This window comes from Poecilia mexicana, unplaced genomic scaffold, assembly GCF_051168715.1.
Source record: "Poecilia mexicana isolate PSO_F unplaced genomic scaffold, ASM5116871v1 scaffold_10, whole genome shotgun sequence".
Classification (NCBI taxonomy): Eukaryota; Metazoa; Chordata; class Actinopteri; order Cyprinodontiformes; family Poeciliidae; genus Poecilia; species Poecilia mexicana.
Genome location: NW_028263379.1, coordinates 13,663,012 through 13,687,622, shown reverse-complemented (window position 1 = coordinate 13,687,622; position 24,611 = coordinate 13,663,012). Strand labels below are relative to the sequence as shown.

The window sequence follows — 24,611 nt, the reverse complement described above, 5'->3', positions numbered from 1 at the left end:
TTCATGTAATGTTTATGTTCATCTAACTTGTACTTTGCATGAATTTTTCAAAATATAAGTCACATAATTACTTATATTTTACAAGCTATCTATTAGATTAATATATAAAATATTGAACATGATAATGCTATAAAAATGAGTTGGGGGAGACTTGGTATATATAAAGTCTGTCTTTGTTTAAGAAACACAAAATATGTATTAATTATCCTATTTATTATATAGTATTTTAATGTTTATGCTTTTTGTGGTATTTTATTAGTTTTGTTGGGGGAAAGCAACGGATGGGTAAAGGAGAATTTTTTTTAAGTTCAGTAATGCTTCCAGATATTTTTCTATGCTTTTTAAAAAAAATAACTACCATCTGCTTTGTTTAAAAATGCTTGTGCAAATAAACTATAAACTAAAAACTGTTGATATTTGTATCTCATACATTTGCAAGCCCTTCTTACTTGGTGTTTATTTGTGCAACACATATTAGCTTACAAAGCTTATTTTCACATACAAAGGTGTTTGCAATGATTTCACAGAGTACAAGAAACAAAAATATCATGTTTTAATTGAGCAACCTTCAGTATAATATATATAAAAAAATCTAAATATGATTCATAGGACTGCATTTTTATTAATGTGATGAGAAAGCTAGTGACTAAAAGTGACATTTGCATTAAAACTATTCACATTCTAGATAAGCCTTAAAATGCTGCTCACTCCCCACATTCACGGTTTCAATTGTATTAACGATGCTTTGTCTTCAGGGATCCATGAGGAGCTTTTCTCTGGGGATCAGAGAGGTTTTCTGTGTTACATAAATTATTCTCAGGTCTATTGGAGTTCATACAGCAAATCCTGAACATTCAGTGCCAGCTCCTGAAAGGTGGGTCTCTCATCTGCTTTCTGTAAAACAAAGGCAAATATTGATTGTTAACCTTTTTTTTTATTTCAGTGTTTTCTTAGGCTCAGAGTGTGAGAGGAAAATAGCTTACATCAGACCAACAGCTTGTCATGATGCTGTAGACCTTCTCATTGGCCAGCTGTGGACGGAAAAGCCGCAGGCCTCGGGACACCTGATCCACTATCTCCGTGTTGTTGAGGCGTTCATATGGAAGCTTCCCCAGAGTGTACACCTCCCACATTAAAACGCCTGATAAAGAACAAACAAAGAGGTATTTAAAGAGTCTAAACCATTCAGAAACAAAGCTTTACCAAAGTTTCGATTCATTATCATTTGTCACCTCTTTCCAGGCTTTCTGAATGTCCACTAAAGTTTGTTGTCTGCTTAGTACCTGACAGTTTTCAGACATTTTTTGTCTGTGGTTTCAGATAGAAAACTATCATAAAGGCCTCAATGTTTTATGCAAACACTGCACCAGATACTGTCATAATCAGACACAAAGTCCATGGATAAAATTTGCAAATTGTATAAACAGATGATAAAGTTCACATTTTAACATTTAAAACCACCACACTTGTAATTTCACTGGCAGTCAATAAGAAAAAATGAACAGCTGCGACTTCTCACCGTAGGCCCAGATGTCAGACTTGCTGCTGAATTTGCAGTAAAGCAGTACTTCTGGAGGTGACCAGCGAACTGGGAACTTTGAGCCTGCTGAGCTCGTGTACTCATCATCCAAAACATATCTAGGAGGAAAAGGATTTTTCACACCACATTGTACACTCACATGCCTATTTCATTTTGTTTTTTCCATTTTGTTACACATTAAACGCTTTACCTTGACAGACCAAAGTCAGTCACTTTCACTGTGCCATTAGCATCTACTAGACAGTTCCTGGCAGCCTAAAGATAAAACAAACAACACATTGTGGATCGAGCATAATCATTAAACTTCTAGCCTTATCATGCAATACCAAACCACAGGTTATCCTGTCCCTAATTGGAACTGACAGAGGTTTTGCTACTGTTTATTAACAGAACGTCCTTGTCGCTCACCAGGTCTCTGTGGATGTACTGCTGTGCTTCCAGATAGGCCATGCCCTCTGAAACGTCTTTACACATCTCTAGAAGCTGGACGGTTGTTGGGTGCTGCTTCAGGCCTTCTTTTAGGTATGTCAGAAGGCAGCCATTTGCAAGGAACTCAGTCACAATATAAATAGGTCTTTGTTTGGTGCAGACGCCGTACAGCTGCACCAAATTCTCATGGCGTAGCTTCCTTGTTTGAGCAAAATTAGAAGAAAGTTTAAGCTTTTTTTCAAAGCATTTATGTGGTATAGCTTTCCTCATTTGACACATAAGTTCTGAAACCTTACATCATGATTTTGGCTTCTTCTATGAAATCATCCTCGGACATGGAGCCCTCTTTAATCATCTTAATGGCCACATCATGCTGGCCCTGCCACTTTCCATACTTCACCACTCCAAACTGGCCATTTCCCAGCTCTTTGATGAATGTTAGATCACGAGGGTCGATCTCCCACACACCTGAAGAAAGTAGATGCATTTCAGAGCTTGAAACTTGGCAGCACAAGCTAAGAAGTAAAACTGACAAGCTTTATTTTTAGCTCCCTTGCAGAGATGTGTGAAAACAGTGCGTCAGCTTGACCAAAAGATATAAGATTAAATAGCTAATTTGTATAAAGACAGTAACAATAACTCCATTTAAAATATTTTCATATTTTTTATCTTCTTATTCCATGACAAACTAACACTGTAATATTAAACAGTATTAGTTTACTATCATTAAATACATTTGCAGGTACCTAAACTACTAAGAAACGTAACTCAACCACAAACTGAGACAAACAGCAGCATAAAACATCATATTTTAGTCATTAGTGGGGAAGCTAGCAATCATATTTCAATGTTTTGCTGTTACAGAGAATAGAAATAGAAGATGTAATACCTGAAAATGAATTTAAACGTGTACATATATATTTTAAATAGCATTAGCTTTGGAGAGGCTAGCTGACAACTAAAACATTTCAGTGGTTTTTGATTTTAGCACTAATTATGTTTTTATACACTGCCAAAAATTACTCCAGCTCTGACTGTAAATACTTCCAGTTTTTGAGGCATCTCACCTGAGTGAAAATGTTCTGATTCCAACTCAGAAAACAGTTGGATTATCTAGTTTTTCTAGTGCTAACCATTGTTAGCAATTGGAGTATGTAACAATATATTTATCTCTGTTTTGTGTGTTCAAAATCGACTGGTACATGTTCACATGTAGACATTTTACAGCTTGGTTTAATGAGTCACAAACTGTCAATTTAATGTTCCCTACTTTCTTTGGGTTTGCAGCCATATTGGATATTAAATTTATAGTTGCTTGGTGAGCTCAAAAATTTTGACGTAAGGACTTCTCATTTTTCTGCCTGTGAACACGGAAAATCCAAATTCTGAATAAAATGTGGATACACTGTGAGGCAATTAGGACTTATCTTGAAACAAATTATTCTGCAGAGAATAAATTAAGCAAATGTGGAAGGTGTAGAATGTTTCCTTAAAGTTTAGACATCTACTGTTTTCTGGTTATTTCAGATTGACCAGTTTATCTTTGGCTTCAGTTTTTTAAGACAATCCTATACTTGAAGTTGCGCACAATACAAGCTTTTTAAGTGCAGCACAAAGAGAAGGAGGTCTAGAGCAAAAGTCTCTCATATCACATAGTGCACCAGCGGCATCAGCTGTTTTCACACAAGAGCAATTTAGGAAACTCTATTATAAAGCTCCTAAATATGAGAGACTAAATTGTGTCTTATAAAAGTGCTTCAAAAGTGGTTATTTTTATTTTTAGAGTACAAAGCAGATTTAGGGTCAACACTTTTTAATAAGAAAAAAAATGTGTTGTCATGTGTACCTTCAGCTTTAAAACATTAATAACTGGAACTGCTATGTTTTGATAGAGAACAATGATAGAGCCAGTCATGCCAGGTGAATTACTTGAAAGTTTGACTAATTGTAGTTCAAATACGCTCTTACCGTAACCCAGTCCTGCTGTGGATGGAGGTCGTGCCCGATTGGATACAATGTACTTCAGCCTGCTGACCATACCTGGTGATTGGAAAAAAAACAAAACCACATAGGCAAGTTAAAAAGAGGTGCATATTAGTGAGCCTAAAGTCTGCTGATTTTCCTGTGCAGTTTAGCTTGAATCAGCATTTTTTATTTTCTGTATCTTATGACTAGGAAACCATCCCCATTATAGCACCTGAAGACAGCTTTATGTTGGCCGTGACCTATATAAATAAATTTAACTGATGTAAAGAGTTTAATTTAACATCATGCTATGTGTGTCAGTAGGTGCTGCTGCACCTTGAGGGACTCTGGAACCAAGTTATCAAAGTAAACAAACATGTTTGTATGAACATGCAGAATTGAAGGAGAAACATGATTTATAGTCATGTAAGCTTCATGATTCTGCTGCCCAGTTCTAGTCTCGGTAGTACTGACTATATTTTAGATTTATAGCAAATTTAAAACTTACTTATAATTTCTGCAATGATTCTTTTACTGGTATACAGCTCCCTCAACAACATCTTGACCTACATTAATGTATAATGCTGCCAAAACTGATGGTTTTCTTGTCAATTAATTTCAAGAAACAAACAGTTTTAGGTATAAATAAGCCATCTAATGAGTTTTGAAGTGGTATGACACAACCTCGCATATCCTGTTTGTCTACTTTAGACACTTTTAGGTTCAAGTACATCCTGACAAGAAAATGTCATAGTAACACATTATATGACCTTGAGCCTTAGAAGAAAAATAAAAATAAGAAATGTAAAAAACTTAACAAGAATTAAATTTAGAGATGCATAAAACTACTAGATGATTGATTCTCAAGACAGATGGAAATGGGTGTTGCAGTTCTCAACAAATGTTTGGAGGCAAGTGAGCCAAACCAGTTCTAGAGTTCTTTCTGTCAAAACATACTGGAGTAGAATTGACCAATTTTCTCCTCATTGACTTCATAATTGTAGGTTAGTGGGTCTAATTTCTAGACAATCCTGTGAATTTTGTTTATAGATAAACCAACCAAGACCATATAATGTTGCACTTTTTTGGAATTATGGCATTAAACGCATGCAATGTGTTGCGTAATTGAGGAATTTCTTGTAATTCCTCCACTTGCTGTTAGAATCAAAACTGCTACCACATTCAGACTTTTGCAGCACATTTTTAAAACTATGATTGTTTGATTGTAATGAGTAAAAGTCAGAACCAACGGGTAAGGCCACAAAGCCACCCTGAAATCAATCAGGAAAAGCTCATTATTTCTAGTTTCTTTTGCAATAGATGTCAGGTAAAGATAGTTGCAGCTTGTAAAAAGAGTTATTTTGGCTGTCACGGATGTAGCATTGACCTGCTGCGTTGTGCTGGTGATAGTTGATCAGCTCTGGGATAGTGTTGAAATGATGCTTTTCTGCCAGGTAAAACTGGCCCTGCGGGGTCGTGCAGATGTTATAATGTCTGCAGCTTCCACCTGTTTCCCTGTAGAGAAAATGAGAATATCACATGAAGCCAGTATGATTTTAATTATGGCTGTGCAGCTAATATCTCATCACTGTTACCCCAAGTTGGCTTCAGACTGAGATGAATAAAAAAAATAAAAAATAAAAAATGGTTCTGCAGACAGATTAACCCAAGTTTTGCATGAATAATTTACATCTCCGTCCCTCTGTGGTCTGCAGTTTCCGCTTTCAGTACGCACAGTTCTTCTTTTCATAGGTTCATGCATGAGTGGAGCCAGGGGATGAACTATATAAATGGCAGTAGTGTTTCAACCCAGTGAGGTTACTTACACGCCACCTTTGGTGAGCAGAGACACCGTGTATTTCCCGGCTTTGCTTGAGTCTCGTATCAGGAAACCTCCGTCTTTGTTCTGAGAAGGGAAACCCGCATTTCATCATTTTAAAACTTCTCACAGTTAATATGAGGACGAACAGATAAATCAAGCAGTTATTATGTTTACCTCAGATTTTAAAAGCTGCTCTGCTTGACTCCGATTCATGTTTTTGCAGTACCAGCTGTGAAAATAAACGTCATAATCACTTTAAGAATGTACTATGGGGTTACACAATAAAATTCAGATGATTGAAACAATTAAGCTTACTCTCAAATAAAACAGACATGTACAATATCAAACACCAATTTGTGGGCAGAACAGTATTTTTGTACTCACTCAAATCTTTCAAGCCCCTTTTCTGCTTCCACCACATAATTACTTGGTATGTAGCCTTCTTTCCTGCAGAAAAAAAAATGTCCACAAAAGTGTCAAATCATCAAAAAATATGTCTTTTGGAAGCATAATGCATTTTATTTTTAAAGTTCAAAGTATTCAGATATTCTGAGGTTGTTCCTTTTTCTTTTTTACTCATCGTGGTGCAAAGGGTTCCTATTTCACATTCTTATGCCCCAAAGGATGGAGAGGCTTAGGATTGATGTATTTTTGTGTAAATGCAGGACTGCAAATCTGTGTTGTTTTGCTTTGCTGTGTTAAAGCTGCCTCACCCGTATTTGTCTCTGGCTTTCCACCAGTTGGGGTCGGACCTCTCCAGGATGGTGTACTCCTCGTCCTTCCTCAGCTCCAGGTCCTGGGGGGTCATTGGTGCGTAATCGTACTCAGCTACTACAGTAATGCTTGCAGGCTGTGCTGGAGGCTCAGGTGGTCCTGGAGGCAAAGGGCGACCAGGCTTTTCCTGAAACAATTTTAGGTTGTTGAGTAAATTCAGAACAAACTGGTCTGCAATATGAATCTAAATGAACTGGGAATACCTCTGTTGGGGTTGGGGGAAGTGGTTTCCTGGACATTCGTCGACTCGGTGAAGATTTAAAACCTGTTGTTAATGAATGCATCAGTGATTTAAAACTTCGAAAATTCATGTTTTCATTCAGCTTCAAATTCAACCCTGACAGAAGTCTCGTTCTTACCATTTTTAGCAGAACCTTCCAGAACTTTGCAGCCCATAGCTTGTTTAACTTCCTGCTGGCAGCAAAGCCACACCCCATCCACCCAGAAACAGGGATGGTACTTCTGCATCAGATCTTTGTTGAAGCGGACCACTATGAGCAACATTAGCACGCGTGAATTCATGCACAGCACATTTACATAAAATCAGCATTTGCATGAGCATCCAACTCCTCTGTCACACAAGATGTTGAGATAAAGACACCAAAGCTTATCAGATAAACACAGCGCTGAAGTCTAAATCTGTTACTCACATTCTTTTAGCTTCTTTATCCACGATGCTCGGATGTCGTCAGTTTTTGCGAAGATGTACAACGGGCCTTCATCATAAATGATCTGTGGAAAAACCCAGAATCAACTAAAACCACTGTTCTCAAACTCTGCTTCCAGTACCATTAGCAGAACTTTGGGATGTTTTTAACAGGATATTCATAATATTGAAACTGTATTGGACATCATTGGATAAATATGCTGGCAGCTATTTGTACTGGGTACCATTTACATCTGACATCATTCTAATTATCTTCCAGGGCCAAGTTCAAAAACCAGTAGTGTGACCCTTTCCAGACTGATATGTGTCATAATCTTTGTTTCTCAGCTGTTTTTTAGGTAGGATGTTGCTTTTTGACCCACTTCCTTTTGTCAGAGAGATTCCTGTTAAGTGAACAGTAATCATGTCTAAATGTGGCTTGTGAATTTGATCCCAGCTCTTCAAGCAGGTTGCCAATCACAGTTTTATTCCTAATCTAACAAGGGGAACAATTATATTTTCACATACGATCAGGTTGTTTTGGATAACTGCTTCACTTAATAGATGTAATTATTATTTACTCAATTTGATAAGGTGTTTGATTTGAGCATGTTTTGACATTGCGATGAAAATCATAAAATCAACATCTATTTCTCTCTCTCTCTCCCTCTCTTTCTCTTGCTCTCTCTCTCTTTATTGTTGAGACATACAGGAACCTGAATGTCTCCTCCTGCAATGTTTTGTTCTTCAAGTAAAACTATCTTTACATACTTATTAAAACTGTTGCATTAGGAAATAAAATAAACAATGAATAAATGTTTCATTTTGGCAGTGCCTTTTGCAGACATAGTTATAAAGTACAGTGCAAAATAAGATATGCTGGAAACACCTATAAAAATTTGGTTTTGTAAACAGAAAAAAAGAGACTGAAGATAATATTTCAATATGAATTTAGAGTTTAGAAGGTTGGCTAGATAAAACTGGATATGTATTATCAAATATGACAGACTGTCACAAGAAATAGCTGCTGTTTTTTTATGACTTGAAATAAAAAGAAAAGCTTCGTCTATTCCAGCAAGTCGAATAAATGGGATTATACAATTAACAGCCGTTTCAAGTTCAGTGGATTCAACAACTCACAACTAAAAGAAGCATTTGAATTTGAAGTTCAGAGTTTAATCGGTTTTAAATATTGAACGCTGGACTTTGTAGATGTATTAAAGAAATCAATTGCTTGGCTGATGTTCAAGTATATTTTAGGCTAACAATCATTGTTTCTATTTTACTTAAACTTAAAAAAATTATTATTATCAGCCAGACTTTATTTATTTTAGGCAGTTAAAATCTGAGTGATGCCTGCTAGAAGTACAGAAAATGAAAATATTTCTGCTCTGATCCTTGAGGAATCCCACAGTTTGAAGAAACTTTCACAAGTCACAATTTATCTTCTAAATTGTGATTTTAAATGTTTTTGTTTTTCTTTCGAAATAGTTTATTGAAACTTGGGACATTTTAAACATGGCATTGCAAAGTTATACAGAAATTCTTACATTTTTCACTTTTTTCTTAATAAATACAAATTGTCAGTTAAATTAAACTAAAAGGAGATAAGAATAGGACATTTAAAAATATATTTAAAATATTATGTTGCTTTAAATTAGAGAATTTTTCTAATTTACTTTACTTCTCATGTGGGATATTGACGAGATAAACTTTCTGACTTCCCTGAAGGCTCATGGTACCTTTCTTACTTTCATTACTTAACAAACAGTGGCACCTGGACTGCTTCTGAAAGCCCCTTGTTATCTGAAACAGTTTCACTTCTTAAGAATGAACTTTCACAAAATCAGACACTTGCAGTTTTAGTTTGAAAAGACAAAGGCAAGTTAAAATTGTTCGTTGTGATGCATCTTGAAAGCAGCTGATTATAACTTGATGATAATTCAGCAGTTTTAAGCTTGAAGGAGTTAAAAATTAAACCAAGTGAACTTTATATTTTAGTTTATTTCTGAAGAGTATGTTGAGAAACGATCTACCTGGAATGCATACATGCGCTCCTGTGGGGCGTTGGGTTCTGGTTGGACCATCTCCACACACTTAATCTTCTCTAGGTCCACTGCCCCTTTTAGACCTTTCCGCTTCTGCTCAACAAATGGCAGAAGAAAAAAAAACAGAATGCAGGTTTAAGGTTACCACCCAAAATAATGTCAAGTGTGGCTCAGTTTGTCTTCAGGCACGCACCCCTTTCTCAGAGTCAAAATCATAGTAGGCTATTTTTTCCTGGGTGAGAATGAACCACCTCTCCTTGTAGTTTAGAGGAGAGGTCTTCTTCTTCTGCTGAGATCGTTTGATGAAGATTTCTTCCATTAGATTGTCTGACATGATTCAGTTTCGCTTAATCTGCAAAGAAACACGTGATCGATAGTTAATCGGTTTATGGTAGCAGAATGGAGTAAAACAGCAACTTCACACTATGACTGCGGTCTCTTTTTGTGTTGTAGTCACACCCGCCTTCACCACTGGGTCTTATGTTTCTAATTCAGCTCTTCCAGTTCCTTTCACTGAATTTTTGAGTGCCTACTCGCTTTTCATAGAGTCACAGCAATGCTGCTGTAACAGATGAGAGACCGTAGATCTGCAAAGCAAGGAAGAGACTTGCATCATGAGTGCATATCAGTGACTGATTAACAGTTGGTTTGCATGAACTCTGCATTTCGTGCAAGCAACTCCCTTTGTTTCCAGCATTTCCCCCTTTGGCATATCTGTTTTCCTCAGCTGCGACAATATGGGAGAGATGTAAAATATGACTTGCTTTGGGAATTTGTAATTTAGCCGCCCCAAAATAAATAACCCGTGGTTGCTTTAGTAATTTGATTTGCAAATCAGAAACTAGTGATGAAAATCAAACAAAAAAAGAAGTGTTTGTTCGATTTTCCTTATTTATTTTCATACTGTTTATGATAGAAAAAACTAAAATTCCATGCAGAAGACAAAAAATTGACCAGTTTTTAAATTGTCTTGGTACCTTCCAGATAACATGAACCATATACTTCCCGCCGTGACGTCAATGCCCATTAATAATAGGGAGGAAGGGTTTGGGTTTTTTTAATTTGAAGTCATCATGATTTTAGAAATGTTCTTGTTCACGTATGTTGATTTTGTGGTAAAAACCTACGTGAGACAGCATGTTTGAGGTCCATAGAAGGAATGAAAGAACGTTTTGTGATCAGATTTTCTCACTAGAAAGCAGTAATACAAAGCACTGTTGTCTTGCACCAAGAAGGTCTTGGGTTTTATGGTCTTTCTGCATGAAGCTTGCATATTTTCCTCATACATGCCTGGGTTTTCTCCTTATCTTCCTCTAAAAAACATGTCTGTTAGGTTAATTTGTCTTTCTAAATTGCCCTTAGGTATGAGTATTAGTGTGGTTGTCTGTCCTGTTTGTCTCTGTGATGGACTGGACAAAGAGAAAGTTGTATTTCAAATTTAAAGTAATACAAGCATTTTATAACTAATAGACACAAAAAACTGGCCTGTTTTCTCATTTTCTGCCACCATCCACCGTTCAGTTTGCACAAAGTTGAGAGTTATTGATAGAATGGGATAAACAAATAGGACAGCGGAAAAAATGCCTCCTACAGTCACCAAAGGCAATGGTTGCTAGGAATACAATAAAAGATGGGACATTTTGTACTTTTCTTATTTGTATACAATCTTTTTTATTTGTTTGCTTCTCACCGCTGGTCCTTTGTTTTCCTGTTAAGTATTTTGAATTACCCCGAGTACGAATTGTGTTTTATAAGTAAACTTCCCGTATGTTTCCGTGTTATCCTAAAAGTGATAAGAAAATCAAACCAAATTTAAATGTCTGCTTATCTGTTTTTCACAAGAAGAAAACCAAATGAGCTCATACTTCAAATTAGGAACATCAGATTCAGAGATCCAGAACTTTATCTCACAAAGGAAACATGAAACGGGTTCACCTGGATTACCTCGTATAAAATATCACAAAGCGACCTTTCTTTGACACACATTTATTGCAACGTATAATATACAGATTAAAGGTACACAGGCAAATTAAGCAGGGTGTCATTTCAGTTTATGGCAGCAGTATTGTTTCTGGTTTTTTTGTGTGTGTGTTTTTGCCACCTTGTAACACAGAAACTGAAAGTTTCACCTCCAAAACTAGAAATGCCAACTTGTTAGGTTGAAAGGCAAGCTCCTGATATGTACTTTGTAAGAAGAGCTTATAGAAATAACACTTTTATATTACAGAAAAAATATAAAATATTGTTTCACGTAACCTAAATTTGGGTTACTCGTTATAAAATTGTAGAAAAAACGAAATTGTGACTCGATAATTTGTCTAAATGTAGTCTGTGTGTTGTAACGACTGCTTTGGATGAAACCGTTGCAGAACCAGAGGTGGTGCCGCATCCACAGACCCCCCCCCCCACCCCCTTTTTCTCTTGAAACACAGTAAGCGTCTCATGGTGGAAGTTCGGTTCAACAGTGTCAGCCTCAGGTTTTCATCACACAGCTGAAAGCTCACAGTGAGTGAGTCTCTGTCAGATGTGTTTGCAGTTCAGTCTAAACCTATTTTGGGCCTGTGAGCACTTCCTTTTATCATCTGAACTGGAACAGTAACTCTACAAGAAGCTTCAGTCACTCCCTGCTATCACCAGGACGGTGACATTTCTTAACACAGCAGCGACAACACTCGTTAGCCTTGTTTGCGCCGTCATAGTCGGAGAGTGATGTTCCCCATTCTGAGAAACATTGTTTACCCATTCCTCATTCGCCACCACCATTGTTTTTTCACATCACTTACCCGGCAGCTCAGATAATCTGATTCTGGTCCATTTTTTTTGCGCTGTAGCATTTTAACATTTCAAACTATAAATTACAATTTGATATACACCATGGCTACCAAATAAAATGTACTTATTTTTGTCTTTTTTTTTTTAACAGAGAGTTGACTCACGGTGGCTGACACAGGCAAACTAAAGAGGGAAGTTGCATCAGGGTTACACTGAAACATGAAGGGAGAAGAAACCCGATACCCTGCAGCACTTCTACCTGACATTGCTATCAAAAAACGGTAATTTGCACACTTTAAATACACTCTCTGAGTCTGTAGACCTTGTCAAAGTAAATAAATACCTATACATGCTCACATTCTTTTCAAATAAAACACATTGCATTGGCAGTTTTAGCTCAATTTCTACCAAGTTTTTTTTTTTACGTGGTCACAAGGAATTAACCCGTAGGAAACAATCAGTTTGAAATAAATAATAATAAATGCCAGGAAACAGAGCCAAAGCTTAATACACATTGTTAAACAGGAATGTCCCAAGATGCCCTCTTCCCTGTTGTTTCCTTACAGATAAGTACATTAGAAAAAAAAATCCCCAGTGAGCAAATATAGAAGAGACAAAAATGCTCTCAGTCACCAGTTTAACCTGGAGTTGATCTGTGAAATATCTTCTTCTAGAAATGTCTCTCTTGGCAGAAATGAACTTAAGTCTCTAACCACATGAAACTATCTGATCAGCTTAATCTCTTTATTCATCAGCAGATGAAGCTGTATGAACATGCATTTCACAAACATAAGACACCCAAATAATTAATCTAGAATGCGCTTCAGCAGTTTTGGTGCAAGCTATTTTAAAATTTGCATATAAACGTACGAGTTTCAGGGCTAGTTAAATACACGATCAGCTGTCTCTTCACACCTCTTGAGAATTCACACCTTTTCAAAGCAGAAATGAAAATACAGGCTGACCCCACAGCGCAGCGTTTTAATCAGCATGGTCACTTACCCCTGCACCTGAAAACAGCAAAGCATCAGACAAACACAACGCACCTAAAAACTGTGACATGAAGCTTCTGCTTGCTCTTCATAAAATGTGTGATAGTCTGTGATGCAAGAAGTTAAAACACACCCACAGAGAGGAATCGGCTCGGCTTACTTCCTCTTTTTCTTCCTGCTCATTTTCATATCAGCCTTCTGGACAGTTTTGGTGATAAGTTTGAGGCGGGTTAAACATTATTCAGAGCCCCATATTTAGCTGCAGCATGTAGAAGCACTTTTGGCTGACAATTTTTCTTGTTTGGTCCGATGACAATTTGAAACTGTTTAGAGAGGAAGAAATAAAAACGTAATAATGATCACTTTTACTGGCCACAGAGAGTGCGGTCTTTAGGGAAACAAGCAAGCATGTTGTTTACTTGTGTTAAATTAAGAGGATGGAGCAAAACCATTTCAGTATAAGGAACAGTTTGCCTGGAAAGATATTCATAAAAGTTAACAACAAACTGGTTAAAGTACGGTGGCTATAACAATTATTCACCCTCTTGGATGTTTTACCCTTTTTGTTGCTTTCACAAATCAATTATATTCAACAAAATGTGGCTTATTTTGACAAAAAAATCCTTAAATGTCAAAGTGAAAACTAATTTCTACAAATAATCATTACATAAAAATATATATAAAAAATAAACAAATAACCCTAACTGCTTTAAATTGTCTGACCTAATTCAGCAGGGAGTGGCCTAGAAACTATCTGAGCACAATGACTGTATTTCAAGTGATTCTATTTTAAAGACACCTGTGTCTGAAAGGTTTACTCAGTGGTTAATCAGTATTACTGGCTACAGAATGAAGACTGAAGATCACTTCAGGCAAATTAGAGAAAAGGTTATTGAAAAGTAAAAGTCAGGAGATGGACACAAAAGTCAGTTTCTAAAGCCCTGAACATCCGCTAGAGTTCAGGTAAATCCATCATCAAAAAATGGAAGCAAAATGATATATATATATGTGTGTGTGTGTGTGTGTGTGTGTGTGTGGGGGTGTGTGTGTGGGGGTGTGTGTGTGTATGCAAGAAGGAGACTATACGCTGATGGAGTTACCGGATTCAGCAGCAGAGATGGGAGAGACTAAATCATTAGTTTACTTCCTGCACTAAAATGTAACACACTGCTTAACATAGTCATTATGACTATAGATAGACTATTACTTCACTTACTGCTAATAGTCCCTGTATTCTTACCCCAGAAATCTCCTTTTAACCTCCCTGAGAAAAACGACTTATTTAACCTTTCATTGGTTTCATAACTCCCCAGCAAAAGAAAACGTTCCTGCGTTTCTTTGCCATTAGCTATGGTTTTAGTGACATGGCCTATGTTCTCCTTTTGTACATGCTCATACTGTATAAAAGTATGAGCACAAAGTGAAAACTAATTTCTACAAATAATCATTACATAAAAATATATATAAAATATTGTATAAAATTACAATATTGTTTCTCGTTATTGTAATTTCTTTGCCGATTTGCCGATTTAATAACGTTTTTAAATTTTTCTTTACTATTAAACAGCTAGCTCAATTTCACAAAACTGCAAAGTCGATGTCTCACAGCAAGAAAGTCCTAAGTTTTAAATTATTATGTAGTTTATTAAGATAAATTATTACTAATTCCTAATACTGAGAAATACTCAAGAACTAAAACATTCCTTGATTATAATCATTATCATTTCAAATATGCAGCTCAATTTGACATATACAAATTGAGCTGCATATTTGCAGCTCAAAAACTTCAAAAACTAGTATTTTTCAAAAACAAGTCAGATTTAATCAATAACATTAAATCCAATTCAGTTCAGTTATCTATGTAATACCAAATTACAGCAAAATGTAATTTTGCTGTAATTTGTCCGATTCATATACTAGGGTCACATTGAGTCCGAATTACAATACAGATCAATGACAATCAGTAGCGTTTTCGTCTTCCTGACACACCCCACCGCTAGGGGGCAGAACACCCCACTACTCACCGCTGAGGTCTTCTTCAACAACCGCTTCCGGCCTCGTCCTTCCTCTTTTTCCTCCTCACCGGGTCGCAACCATGGTATGAAACGACTACACCAATACATTTAATCAAATCAACATCAATCCTGATATTTAAAGCATTAAGTGTTACTTTCTTTAGTTCAAATGTGGTTATAGTTTTTCGATGAATGTTATAATGGATGTATTAGAAGGTTTGTTTCGGTTTTTTGTAGTTATATTGAGATAAATACGAATGCTAATGTTAGCAATGAAGAGCCGCTGTTTGCTTCTTCCATTCTGCTCAAATTTTGAATTTAGTGTGGGGGAACATAGTGTAACTTAAATATCCATTCAAAACAGCATTATGCCACTTTTACAGAAACTGAACCGTACATGTTTGCGATGTTTTAATATCCAAAAGCCACCATGCTATCAGTGCTAGCAGCTAGCTTGATTAGCACAATCTGTCTAACAAGGAAAGTGTTTTTTTTAGGTTTTTAGTTTCACGTTCTTTGCGCAATTGTATCATTATTCGGTTGTCAATTAATCTCAAGGCCAACTACGTTGATTCAAAGGCTATAATTTGTCTCAAACCTGAAGAATATTACCTAATTTATGCTTTCTGTTGTTTAGGTGAACGTCCCGAAGACCCGCAGGACTTACTGCAAAAAGTGCAAAAAGCACCAACCCCACAAGGTGACCCAGTACAAGAAGGGAAAGGATTCCCTCTATGCACAGGGTAAATCATTTCTCCATATAGATCTGATGCAGTACTTTGTATATATTATTCACACTACTTGAACCTTTTCATGTTTTGTATTTTGCTGGAAGTACATATAATCAATAACTGGTGGATTATAAAAGTAAATAGATGGGCAAAACACAAGTCTTGTTCATTTGTATTTGACTAGTTTATTTTGATGTTCCTGAGTAAAATTAAAAACAATTTTGGTTCACAAGTTACCATATTATTTTGTTTTAGTTTAAAAATTAACATGTCACTTGCTATGGAAGAAAAGTCTTACATAAGCTTTTACTCCCCTAGATTCATTTTTAAACATAAAACAGGCAATAATGTAAAACATATTTCTATGTGAAGATGCAGCACTATTTGTGAACAGTAACTATAGAGCTGCAGAGATTCAGAAGAAGAATTTACCTGTGGGAACTTGGAAAATACTCTGGTCAGATAAGACCAAAACTGGGTGAACTACATGCAAACAGTCGTAGCTAAGATTGGAAAAGACTTTGACTGGGATGGATCTTCACTTTCCTACAGAACAACAACCTAAAACAAACAACCAGATCTATAGTGGAATATCTGATAGTATCTTTGTAGATTAGGACGGTCCACAGAAAATTAAATTCAATTGAGCCTCTGTGGGAAGATTTGAAAGTAGAGCGCTTGTAGATTTATTTAAGACTGCAATTCCAGGAAAATGAGGTTCTACAAATTGACCGAATACAAATGTGAAAAAGTTTAAGCTGTGTGAATACTTTTATAGATTATTTTATATTGTAGCTGTTGTGCTTTCACTGAACTCTCAAACTGTTCTGCAGGTAAGAGGAGATACGACAGAAAGCAGAGCGGGTACGGTGGGCAAACAAAGCCGATTTTCCGTAAAAAGGTAACGCCTACCTTCCCTTGTAGATGAGTTTTATTTAAAGGGTTAAATACATGTTTGATAGCTTTGACTCAACTAAAATATCTCTTTCAGGCTAAAACGACAAAGAAGATCGTATTGAGGCTTGAGTGTGTGGAGCCCAACTGCAGATCCAAGAGAATGCTGGCCATCAAGAGATGCAAGCACTTCGAGTTGGGTGGTGACAAGAAGAGAAAGGTACGAAGCAACTATCATTTACTTTTTTCTTTTTTGCTAGAATTCAATGCAAGACATAAGAGTTGGTCAGTAACTGTTCCTCAACACCGTGTCTCTGGGGATAAGAGTATTAAGCACAAACTGCAAGAAAATTTAAAAATCTTGAACAAATGTCAGAAGTCTTAGTATCATAGATTATTAAATTTGTGGTGCACTGCTCAACTTAAATATGTGAATATTTAAGAAAACAATTACTAAAGAACAGTTTGTGGAGAAACTAACTTTAAATTTGAATTACTCCAGTTAGACATGCCATTCTGTTAGTCATAATACTACAGTGACATACTTAACACTAATTTCTTGGTTATTGAGCATAATTTATTTTGACTAGGTATAAAAAAAACACTTATGGTATTTAAATAACATGTGAATGTTGGTAAAAAAAATAATTTACAAGGCTTGAATGCTGCATTTAGCTTTCACTGTCTCAAATTGCAGCGACTATCTGGTCAAAAAGTTGTGGTTGCAGATTGCTTAAAACATTATAAAGCCTGAAAATGTCTTAAGTGTTGACTTTGTATTAATGGGTGAAGTGTAATCTTACTGATGGAAGTGTGTGGGGCTTAAACCCTTAGTGGATTGAATTTTCTGTAGCTATTAACCAGAGTGTTTATCTTGAAGCATCATTTTCACCCAGATTTCCCTCCGTTTCCTCTTACAGGGCCAGGTCATCCAGTTCTAAGCTGCGGCCCGTTCCTCTGGATGAAGTTGTCACTATTTTCAATAAATGTGTTGAAACATACTTTTATTTTGTGCTTTTTTCATGCATGGAGGACTATAGATGTGAAGAATTCAATTTTTGTATAAACGTAAAAAAGTTGAAGCATTTCATAAGATCTTTTAAAATTGGTTCAGTTTTCTGTATATGGAGATCTTCGTGCAGTCTGATGCAAAAAAAATATGGACACACCTTTGAGTATCACATTTATTCTATTTTATGAAATAGAATTTGTTAAACAGCTTTTTTCCCTTTTAAAAATTACATTATGCATCACAAACAGTTTAAAAGTTTACCCATAATTACTTTTAGTTTTAAAAGTTGCTAGTTGAGAATCTGCAGAAAGATCCACCATGATTTTTAACAAGTAAAGCTCATTGCAAAACTTTGTCGGTCTCTAGAAAACAAAAACAAAAAACAAAAATTGGTTTCAAATAACCTTTTGAGTGTAAAAAACAATGAAACTGAGCTAATTTAAGTTGATCTGGATGCTGGAAAAAGCCCTTTACCAATATGGTGAATCACAAACCGGATTGTTTTAAAACCTGTAGAACAAAAATCTAGAAAAAATGTTTTTAGAAACTTGATTGAACCTGAGATTTAGAGTAACAACTTGATGTTCTTTAGTCGGTGTCCTTCCAGTGAATCCTGCCAAAGTCTTTGCTGATTGGTGTGACGGTCAACAGAGCCGTTCCTGAAGGGTTTACTTTTAAGATGAGTTTGCTCTCTTTAGTCTGAACTCCCATCTCTTTGTATTGGGGGAGGATCAGAGTGACGTTGCACTGGGGGTCACAGACCTTCCACCCAGCGACGCCGCTGATGGCGAACCCCCGAGGACCACCGATCTCCTGCAGGTTGAGCACGGCGACAGCCAGGCGGTTTTTAGATAGAGGTCTCTCCCAAACTTCGAAATTATTCCCCTGCAAAACAAGCCACATTCACGTCTAAAACTGTTGACAGAATCAATAGATGAAGCTGAAATCTGCTTTCTGCCACTTTTACTCCCACCTTGGCAGAGCGATATCCCTGCTTGCCCAGCGGATCCTGGCTGATTTCTATGATTCGTCTGTTCTGCAGCAGCTCCTTGGATCGGGGACAGATGTCTCGCAGATCATTAGACATGAGCAGAGGGGCGGCCATGATGGCCCATAACGCCATCTGAGACTCCTGCTGGTCATGACTCAGGCCAAAGTTCCCAATTACAAGCTGGAGGAATGGATCAGTATCATAAATATGCAAACGTATAAAAGCACAGACAAGCTAATTCTCTGGTATAAACAAGCCCAACATTGTTTGCATTGATGTTGCTTTAAAGGTGACCTATTGTGAACAAATTAGGACAGGTCTATGGGTTATACAAAACATGTATATAACATGTATATAACATTTTTGCACAGTCATTCTTAGATAATGAGATTTTAGTTTGCTCACGTCTGCCTATTTTAAGCCCCTTTCAGCATGAGCTGTTTTTGTACAAAATGTGCAAAAAGTTAATTTTGAACAACGGATAGAAGTAGAAAAGTTCTGATACAGGATAAACTTCCTGGTATTTGAATGTTTTGAAAGATGTGGCGAGTACCATATCGGGGTCATTCCAGCCACCAGGCCCAGCTGAGGGGACAATGCTGTCCTGGTGAGAAGCAGTCCAGTCCAGAATAGATTTGATCGAAATCCACGAGTCAAACACGTCGTTGAAGTTGCGCCAGTGGTTGCAGGTCTCACGGATAGCGGTGTAGTTTGGCTGGAGGCAGAGAAAAACTGGTAAGTTTAAAAACACCTTAAAAAGAAAATAAAAGATGAATTTTCCTCACCGTTTGGAAAGGCCATTCATACAAAGGCCACTCACAGGAGTACAGGATACTTCTTCCAGTTTTGTTCAAAGCTTTTGACATCTTTATGTAGCCTAAACCAGGCAGTAGGAGAACAGAATGATATAATAGAAATAGACACATGCTCCTTACATTTTTAGATAATGGAGTGAATGGGCATGCATGCTTTGGCAACACAGCTTAGTGTTTAATTGAACATTAATTAAAATTCTGAGATTAATTCCTACCATCTCCGAGCAAAGTCCACTTCAAGTTACAGCCATCGAACTTAAGCAGGTCCACGTCCCAGTCTGCGAACGTCTGAGCATCAGTCTCATAATAACCCAGACTGCCAGGGTATCCAGCGCAGGTTTTCTCTCCCACATCTGCATAGATACCCAACTTCAGGCCTTTAGAGTGGACCTGAAGGAAGGGAAAAAAAGAAAAGATGTTCAAACCAGCAGGTGGCAGTGTTGCACAGCTTAAAACTCAAAATTCCTTTGTTGTCCCTTCCAGTTAAATGAAGAGTGAAGGGATACGAAAGCTGATCAGAGCTCAGTTGAAGGTGAATGGATCTAAAATTGGGACAATACTGTAAGAAAAGCACAAATTTTGAGACTGAGGCAAAGATTCACCTCCCAAAGCACAACAACACTAGACATACTAAACTTAAACTGAACTTACTATTTAAAAGTATTAAGCTCAGTACAGATCAACACATATTTATGAACTAAAATGCCCCATGCAAAGGCCAGAGCTATATCCAAACTGACATTTGCTGAGAGGAATGGGGAAAACCAAGAGAAAAAGATGATGTATAACACGTGCAGTTGTACTTAAATCAAAGAATGATACTACAAAGTATTGACTCAGGAGGCCTTTATTCATAGAAAATGTTAAACTATGAATATATGACTATGTTACAAAAACTCTAATGAAATTAACAAAAATTTATGGTAGCATGAAATGTAGAAATATTCAAAACATATAAATACTTTTCCAAAGGATTGTGACATGCTTCACACTCATAAACTTACATGCTGCTCATTCTGCACCCCAAATCTATAAAACATCCCGTTATTTTCACTTTGTGGTTTATTTATTATAGCAGCAACTCACATAGTCGGCTAACTTTTTGATGCCTCCCGGGAATCTTTTTGGGTCCGCCTGCAGGCGGCCTTGAGCGTCACGCTCGTGGGACGGCCAACAGTCGTCGATGCAAACGTACTCGTAACCGGCCTCTCTCCAGCCATCCTTCACCATCATGTCCGCCATCTGCATGTACAGACGCTCGCTGCCAAGGCAACAGGAGGAAATAGGCAGGGCTGTCAGTTAGGATGCAGGTGCTGAGAGTTATTGGGATGAAAACATGTCTCAAAAAACACAAAAAAAACTTTGTATAACAGTGCAATTGGATGCTGCCTCATATGAAGTAATACAGTTATCAAGATTCAACCAAGGCACTGACATTTAGGGCTTTGCTGGCTGAATAAAACTGTGACCTGGGTGGAATACGAGGTAAGAATTAGTCGCATGGTAGGGCGCATCAGCAAATATTTATTTATATTCGAGCTACAAAAAGGAAAGATGAGTAAATATATTCAATGAAATAGAATTTTATCCGATAGTCATGACAAAATGCAGAGAAGACAATGTGTTTGATAGATTAGATAATTTAATGAATAAAATGATATACATGAATTAAAAGTAGTGCGCTCAGATGGTTTCTATGTTCAAAATCCAGCTGAAACTTGAATGTGAAAAACCCCAAATGAACATTATTGACACAATGTATTCTGCACCTATAAGGGTCCATTACAGCAGTGTTTCCCAACCCTGGTCCTTAGGACACACTGCTGTGCATGTTTTAAATGTTTCCCTGCTTTTACACACCTGACTCAGACGACTACAGTTCAGTAAAAGCCTCTTAAGATCTAAAGCATGCAGGCCTGTGTGCCTTAAGGACCAGGGCTGGGAAACGCTGCATTACAGAACTGAGCAGTGAGAACTCGCAAACCTGTAGATTAATTCAAAATGAAACCAAAAAAAGATACATTTAATTAAACATTCTGCCTGTAATACTGAGAGCCTGTATTTTGGCTCAGGAGAGTTGATGAGATAAAGAATGGGGACATGTTTTGATGAGTTCATTCATTTAAAATCCATTCAATTTATTTTGGATTTAAAATGGCTACCTTTATCAATGAAACAGGACTCACTTGTCCTAATTGCCCCATTAGTGACTTTAGTAGCTCTATTAGTGAGATTATTCTGACTGCAGCTTTCAAGGCTGATGCTTTCAACCATTTTCAGAACTGAAAAGGCCTTTCTGGATGAGAGGTGAAGCATCTTCAAGAAACAAGAGAAGTTGTTTCTACTTTAGCACTTCCAGGAAATGACAATCCTGATCATCTACACCAGAGCACAAACCTTCAGCACATTTCTTTTTCTTCTGTATTTTACAGCCTATGAAAAAAAACCTGAATTGGTCAATAGCTTAGCCAGGAATAGCCTGATTGTCTTAATGAGCGGTGGGTGCTATAGTGGTCATGATGTGATGCTTTTCTTCAACAGGGAAGATGGATGGAATACAGTGGAATACCTAAAAAAATGTTAGTTGCTGCAAAAGACTTGAGGTTCACTTTCCAGTAGAACATTTTGGTAACACTTTATTTGAAGGGGGGTGAATAAGATTGTCATGACACTGTCATAAACATGACATAACATCTGTCATGAACATGAATAAGCCTTCATGAATATTTATGACTGTTGTCATAAAGCGTCATTCGGTAAATTATGACACTTTTAATACAAAGTTGACATTATTCAAAATGTCTTTGTTATGACAACTTGACATTAACCAGGAAATCATTACTGTTCAAACTTTACCTTTAATAACATAAAGTTACCTAATTTTTAAAGTGCAACCAGTAATACTTTTATAACAAATTTATATCAGTAATGATTTCTTGGTTAATGTCAAGTGTTGAAAACATGAGTTGAAAACAAATGAATTTCACTGTCTTGCCACTTAGCAGCTACACTATGTTGTGTCACAAAAAATGGCAATAAAAATATTGAAGTTTGTGGTTGTCTAAAAGTACAAGATCAAGGAGCACTTTTGAACATTTTTACAAGGCACATGTCTAGCCTACATTTTGGAAATGTTGCTTCATTTGACACTTCAGAAAGTGTTTGATTTATTTTAAAGTCTTGAAATGACACTTGTGAAATGGTGCTATATAAATAAACTGAAATGAATTGAATTGAAAGCAAAACCCATTGAGAAGCCCATCAAGCTAAGATGTAGAAATGAGGAAACATTTCTTTTTCAAAACCACACTGAACTGTTATCTCAGTTTAGCAAAACCTGACTAGACAGTAATGCATCTACAAAGTTTTAAAAAGGTTTTACAAACCAGCATGTTGACAAGGAATTTATGCTTTAAATTTGCATATTTTAAATCACTACATTGTATTTTTCTCTGATATCCTCTTCTGAGGCTTTTCATACTTATTTTGTTCTGCTTCACAGGAGTGAAGTAAGAAATTAACCTTTGTGTTACTTGCAACAGTAAGAAAGCCAAATAACTGCTTTTTATAAAAATCAAAACGTTTTTTTCAGAAACTTTTAGCCTGTAAATATTTACACTTTAAATGTCAACCATTCTGTTGCTGCAATTAAACCAGTGTGGAGAAATATAACCACCATGTGGAGGCTATATTAAGTTTGAATCATTCAAGGAACAGGTTGTTGCCTCCTCTTTCCTACCTGATGCAGTTGTCGGGGTCTGTGTCACAGTCCGTGTTACACATGAACCTCTCCCAGTGCAACCAGCCCATGGTGGGTTTCAGAGCCAGCCCGTTGTCCAGCGCTTCAACTGCGGGATTCAGTAAACTCAAAAGTACGAGGAGCAGCAGCATTTTGCTCATTTTCACCCACAAAGGCCGCTTTTAGTAGCGACACTGCTGACTGGAAGGTGCTTTTGTTATTTCTCGCAGCTATTTCCTCATACGGAACGCAGTTGTCCCGCCCCCTCTTCCTGATTGATAATCAGACGGACCAATAGGATCAAAATGCGCCTTCAGCTGGCCAATGGCGTTTCGCTAAAAGTCTCCCAACAACAAACGAGGAAGAGATCGCTGTTAAAGTCAGGAAAGGTATGTGAGAGGTCAGGTGACAGGTCTTATGATCACTATGAATAATAAAAATAACAAAAAGGACAGAATCAGTTGTAACTGAGGTAAATCAGCAATAACTATCTGGGGTATTTTCAGATTCTAGCTTTATACTCACAAGACACAAAATCACATTTAAAAAGAACTTTACCGTAGGTAAAGTTGAATTAATATCATCAGATAAAACTATATATGAATAAATGTATATGATTAGGTTGACTACTTGACTTTGGTATGTGCTTTTTGCAGATGATGTGATTCTGTTGGCTTTATCACTTCCTTTATCATTTATCATGATGAATTTCTTATTGTGATAAGATTTTGATTGATCGCTAACACAATATATTCCAATTAATGATGTTTAAAAAAACCCCTGAAACTGTCATCATTGTTATTTTTACTATTTTATCCACTGTTTATTCAATTAAAGTGTATCAGTAAACATGAAAACATGGTTAAATGCAGGTACTGTGCGCATTTTAGTGAAACAGATCACACTTTGTTATGTGATGCCCTGAAGAAGTGTATTATGAATGGGAATGTTTTTAAAGAGCAGTATTTGTATTAGTGGTGCTACGATTGCTGTGCCTTTCCATATATTTACCTAAAATATGCGTAGCTCTTACAGTCACTCTTTCTCATCATTATCACAGTAATACTACAAGGTTTTGTGGTAAAAGTTCATATTGCCCACACTTGACTACTTGCATAGTCTTTTATATGAGCACTTTCATGGAGAAGCAGAGTTTCATCCTTTAGGGAAGCGCCTTGTCCTCTGATTTGTGTTTTTGCATCAAACCGGTTACTAAAGCATAAAAGTCTCAGTCAAACACACCCCAGACTTACTCAGGATGGTTTTTCTTCATAATTCCCTCTCCACTCCTGTCATTTAGCAGCTCCAGAGTTAAAAGAAAACGAAACATATTTGTTGTGTCTTACAAACTATATTTCGAAAAGGAAGAAACTTTTAAGCAAATATTTAAAACATGCATTTTTCCTGAAGATTTGTGCTTCAACTT

General features: G+C 36.7%; 3 protein-coding genes across 4 annotated transcripts; 1 reads left to right on the top strand and 2 right to left on the bottom strand.

The window, feature by feature from the left end:
• Positions 1–439: 439 nt before the first annotated feature.
• btk (Bruton tyrosine kinase) lies at positions 440–13,122 on the bottom strand. Of its 2 annotated transcripts, none has more exons than XM_014990800.2 (18): positions 13,043–13,122; positions 9,418–9,576; positions 9,213–9,317; positions 7,181–7,262; positions 6,890–7,021; positions 6,734–6,795; positions 6,470–6,657; positions 6,141–6,203; positions 5,931–5,985; positions 5,761–5,840; positions 5,322–5,449; positions 3,938–4,009; positions 2,266–2,437; positions 1,949–2,168; positions 1,731–1,795; positions 1,520–1,638; positions 984–1,141; positions 440–894 (listed from the first exon to the last, which is right to left on the bottom strand). In XM_014990800.2, exons 2-18 carry the CDS (start codon positions 9,556–9,558, stop codon positions 823–825), a joined length of 1,914 nt encoding a protein of 637 aa, XP_014846286.2. In that variant the 5' UTR covers positions 9,559–9,576; positions 13,043–13,122; the 3' UTR covers positions 440–822. The 2 variants fall into 2 exon arrangements, with proteins under 2 accessions (XP_014846286.2, XP_014846285.2); XM_014990799.2 differs by having other exon boundaries at positions 12,999–13,088.
• Positions 13,123–14,986: 1,864 nt separating this feature from the next.
• rpl36a (ribosomal protein L36A) lies at positions 14,987–17,629 on the top strand. Its single transcript, XM_014990798.2, has 5 exons — positions 14,987–15,086; positions 15,641–15,746; positions 16,568–16,635; positions 16,726–16,848; positions 17,549–17,629. The coding sequence occupies exons 1-5, from the start codon at positions 15,084–15,086 to the stop codon at positions 17,567–17,569; spliced, it is 321 nt and encodes a 106-aa protein (XP_014846284.1). The 5' UTR covers positions 14,987–15,083; the 3' UTR covers positions 17,570–17,629.
• A 169-nt stretch (positions 17,630–17,798) lies between these two features.
• On the bottom strand, positions 17,799–23,440 carry gla (galactosidase, alpha). Its single transcript, XM_014990796.2, has 7 exons — positions 23,186–23,440; positions 20,533–20,707; positions 19,662–19,836; positions 19,417–19,508; positions 19,185–19,346; positions 18,614–18,811; positions 17,799–18,525 (listed from the first exon to the last, which is right to left on the bottom strand). The coding sequence occupies exons 1-7, from the start codon at positions 23,344–23,346 to the stop codon at positions 18,229–18,231; spliced, it is 1,260 nt and encodes a 419-aa protein (XP_014846282.1). The 5' UTR covers positions 23,347–23,440; the 3' UTR covers positions 17,799–18,228.
• Positions 23,441–24,611: the final 1,171 nt, after the last annotated feature.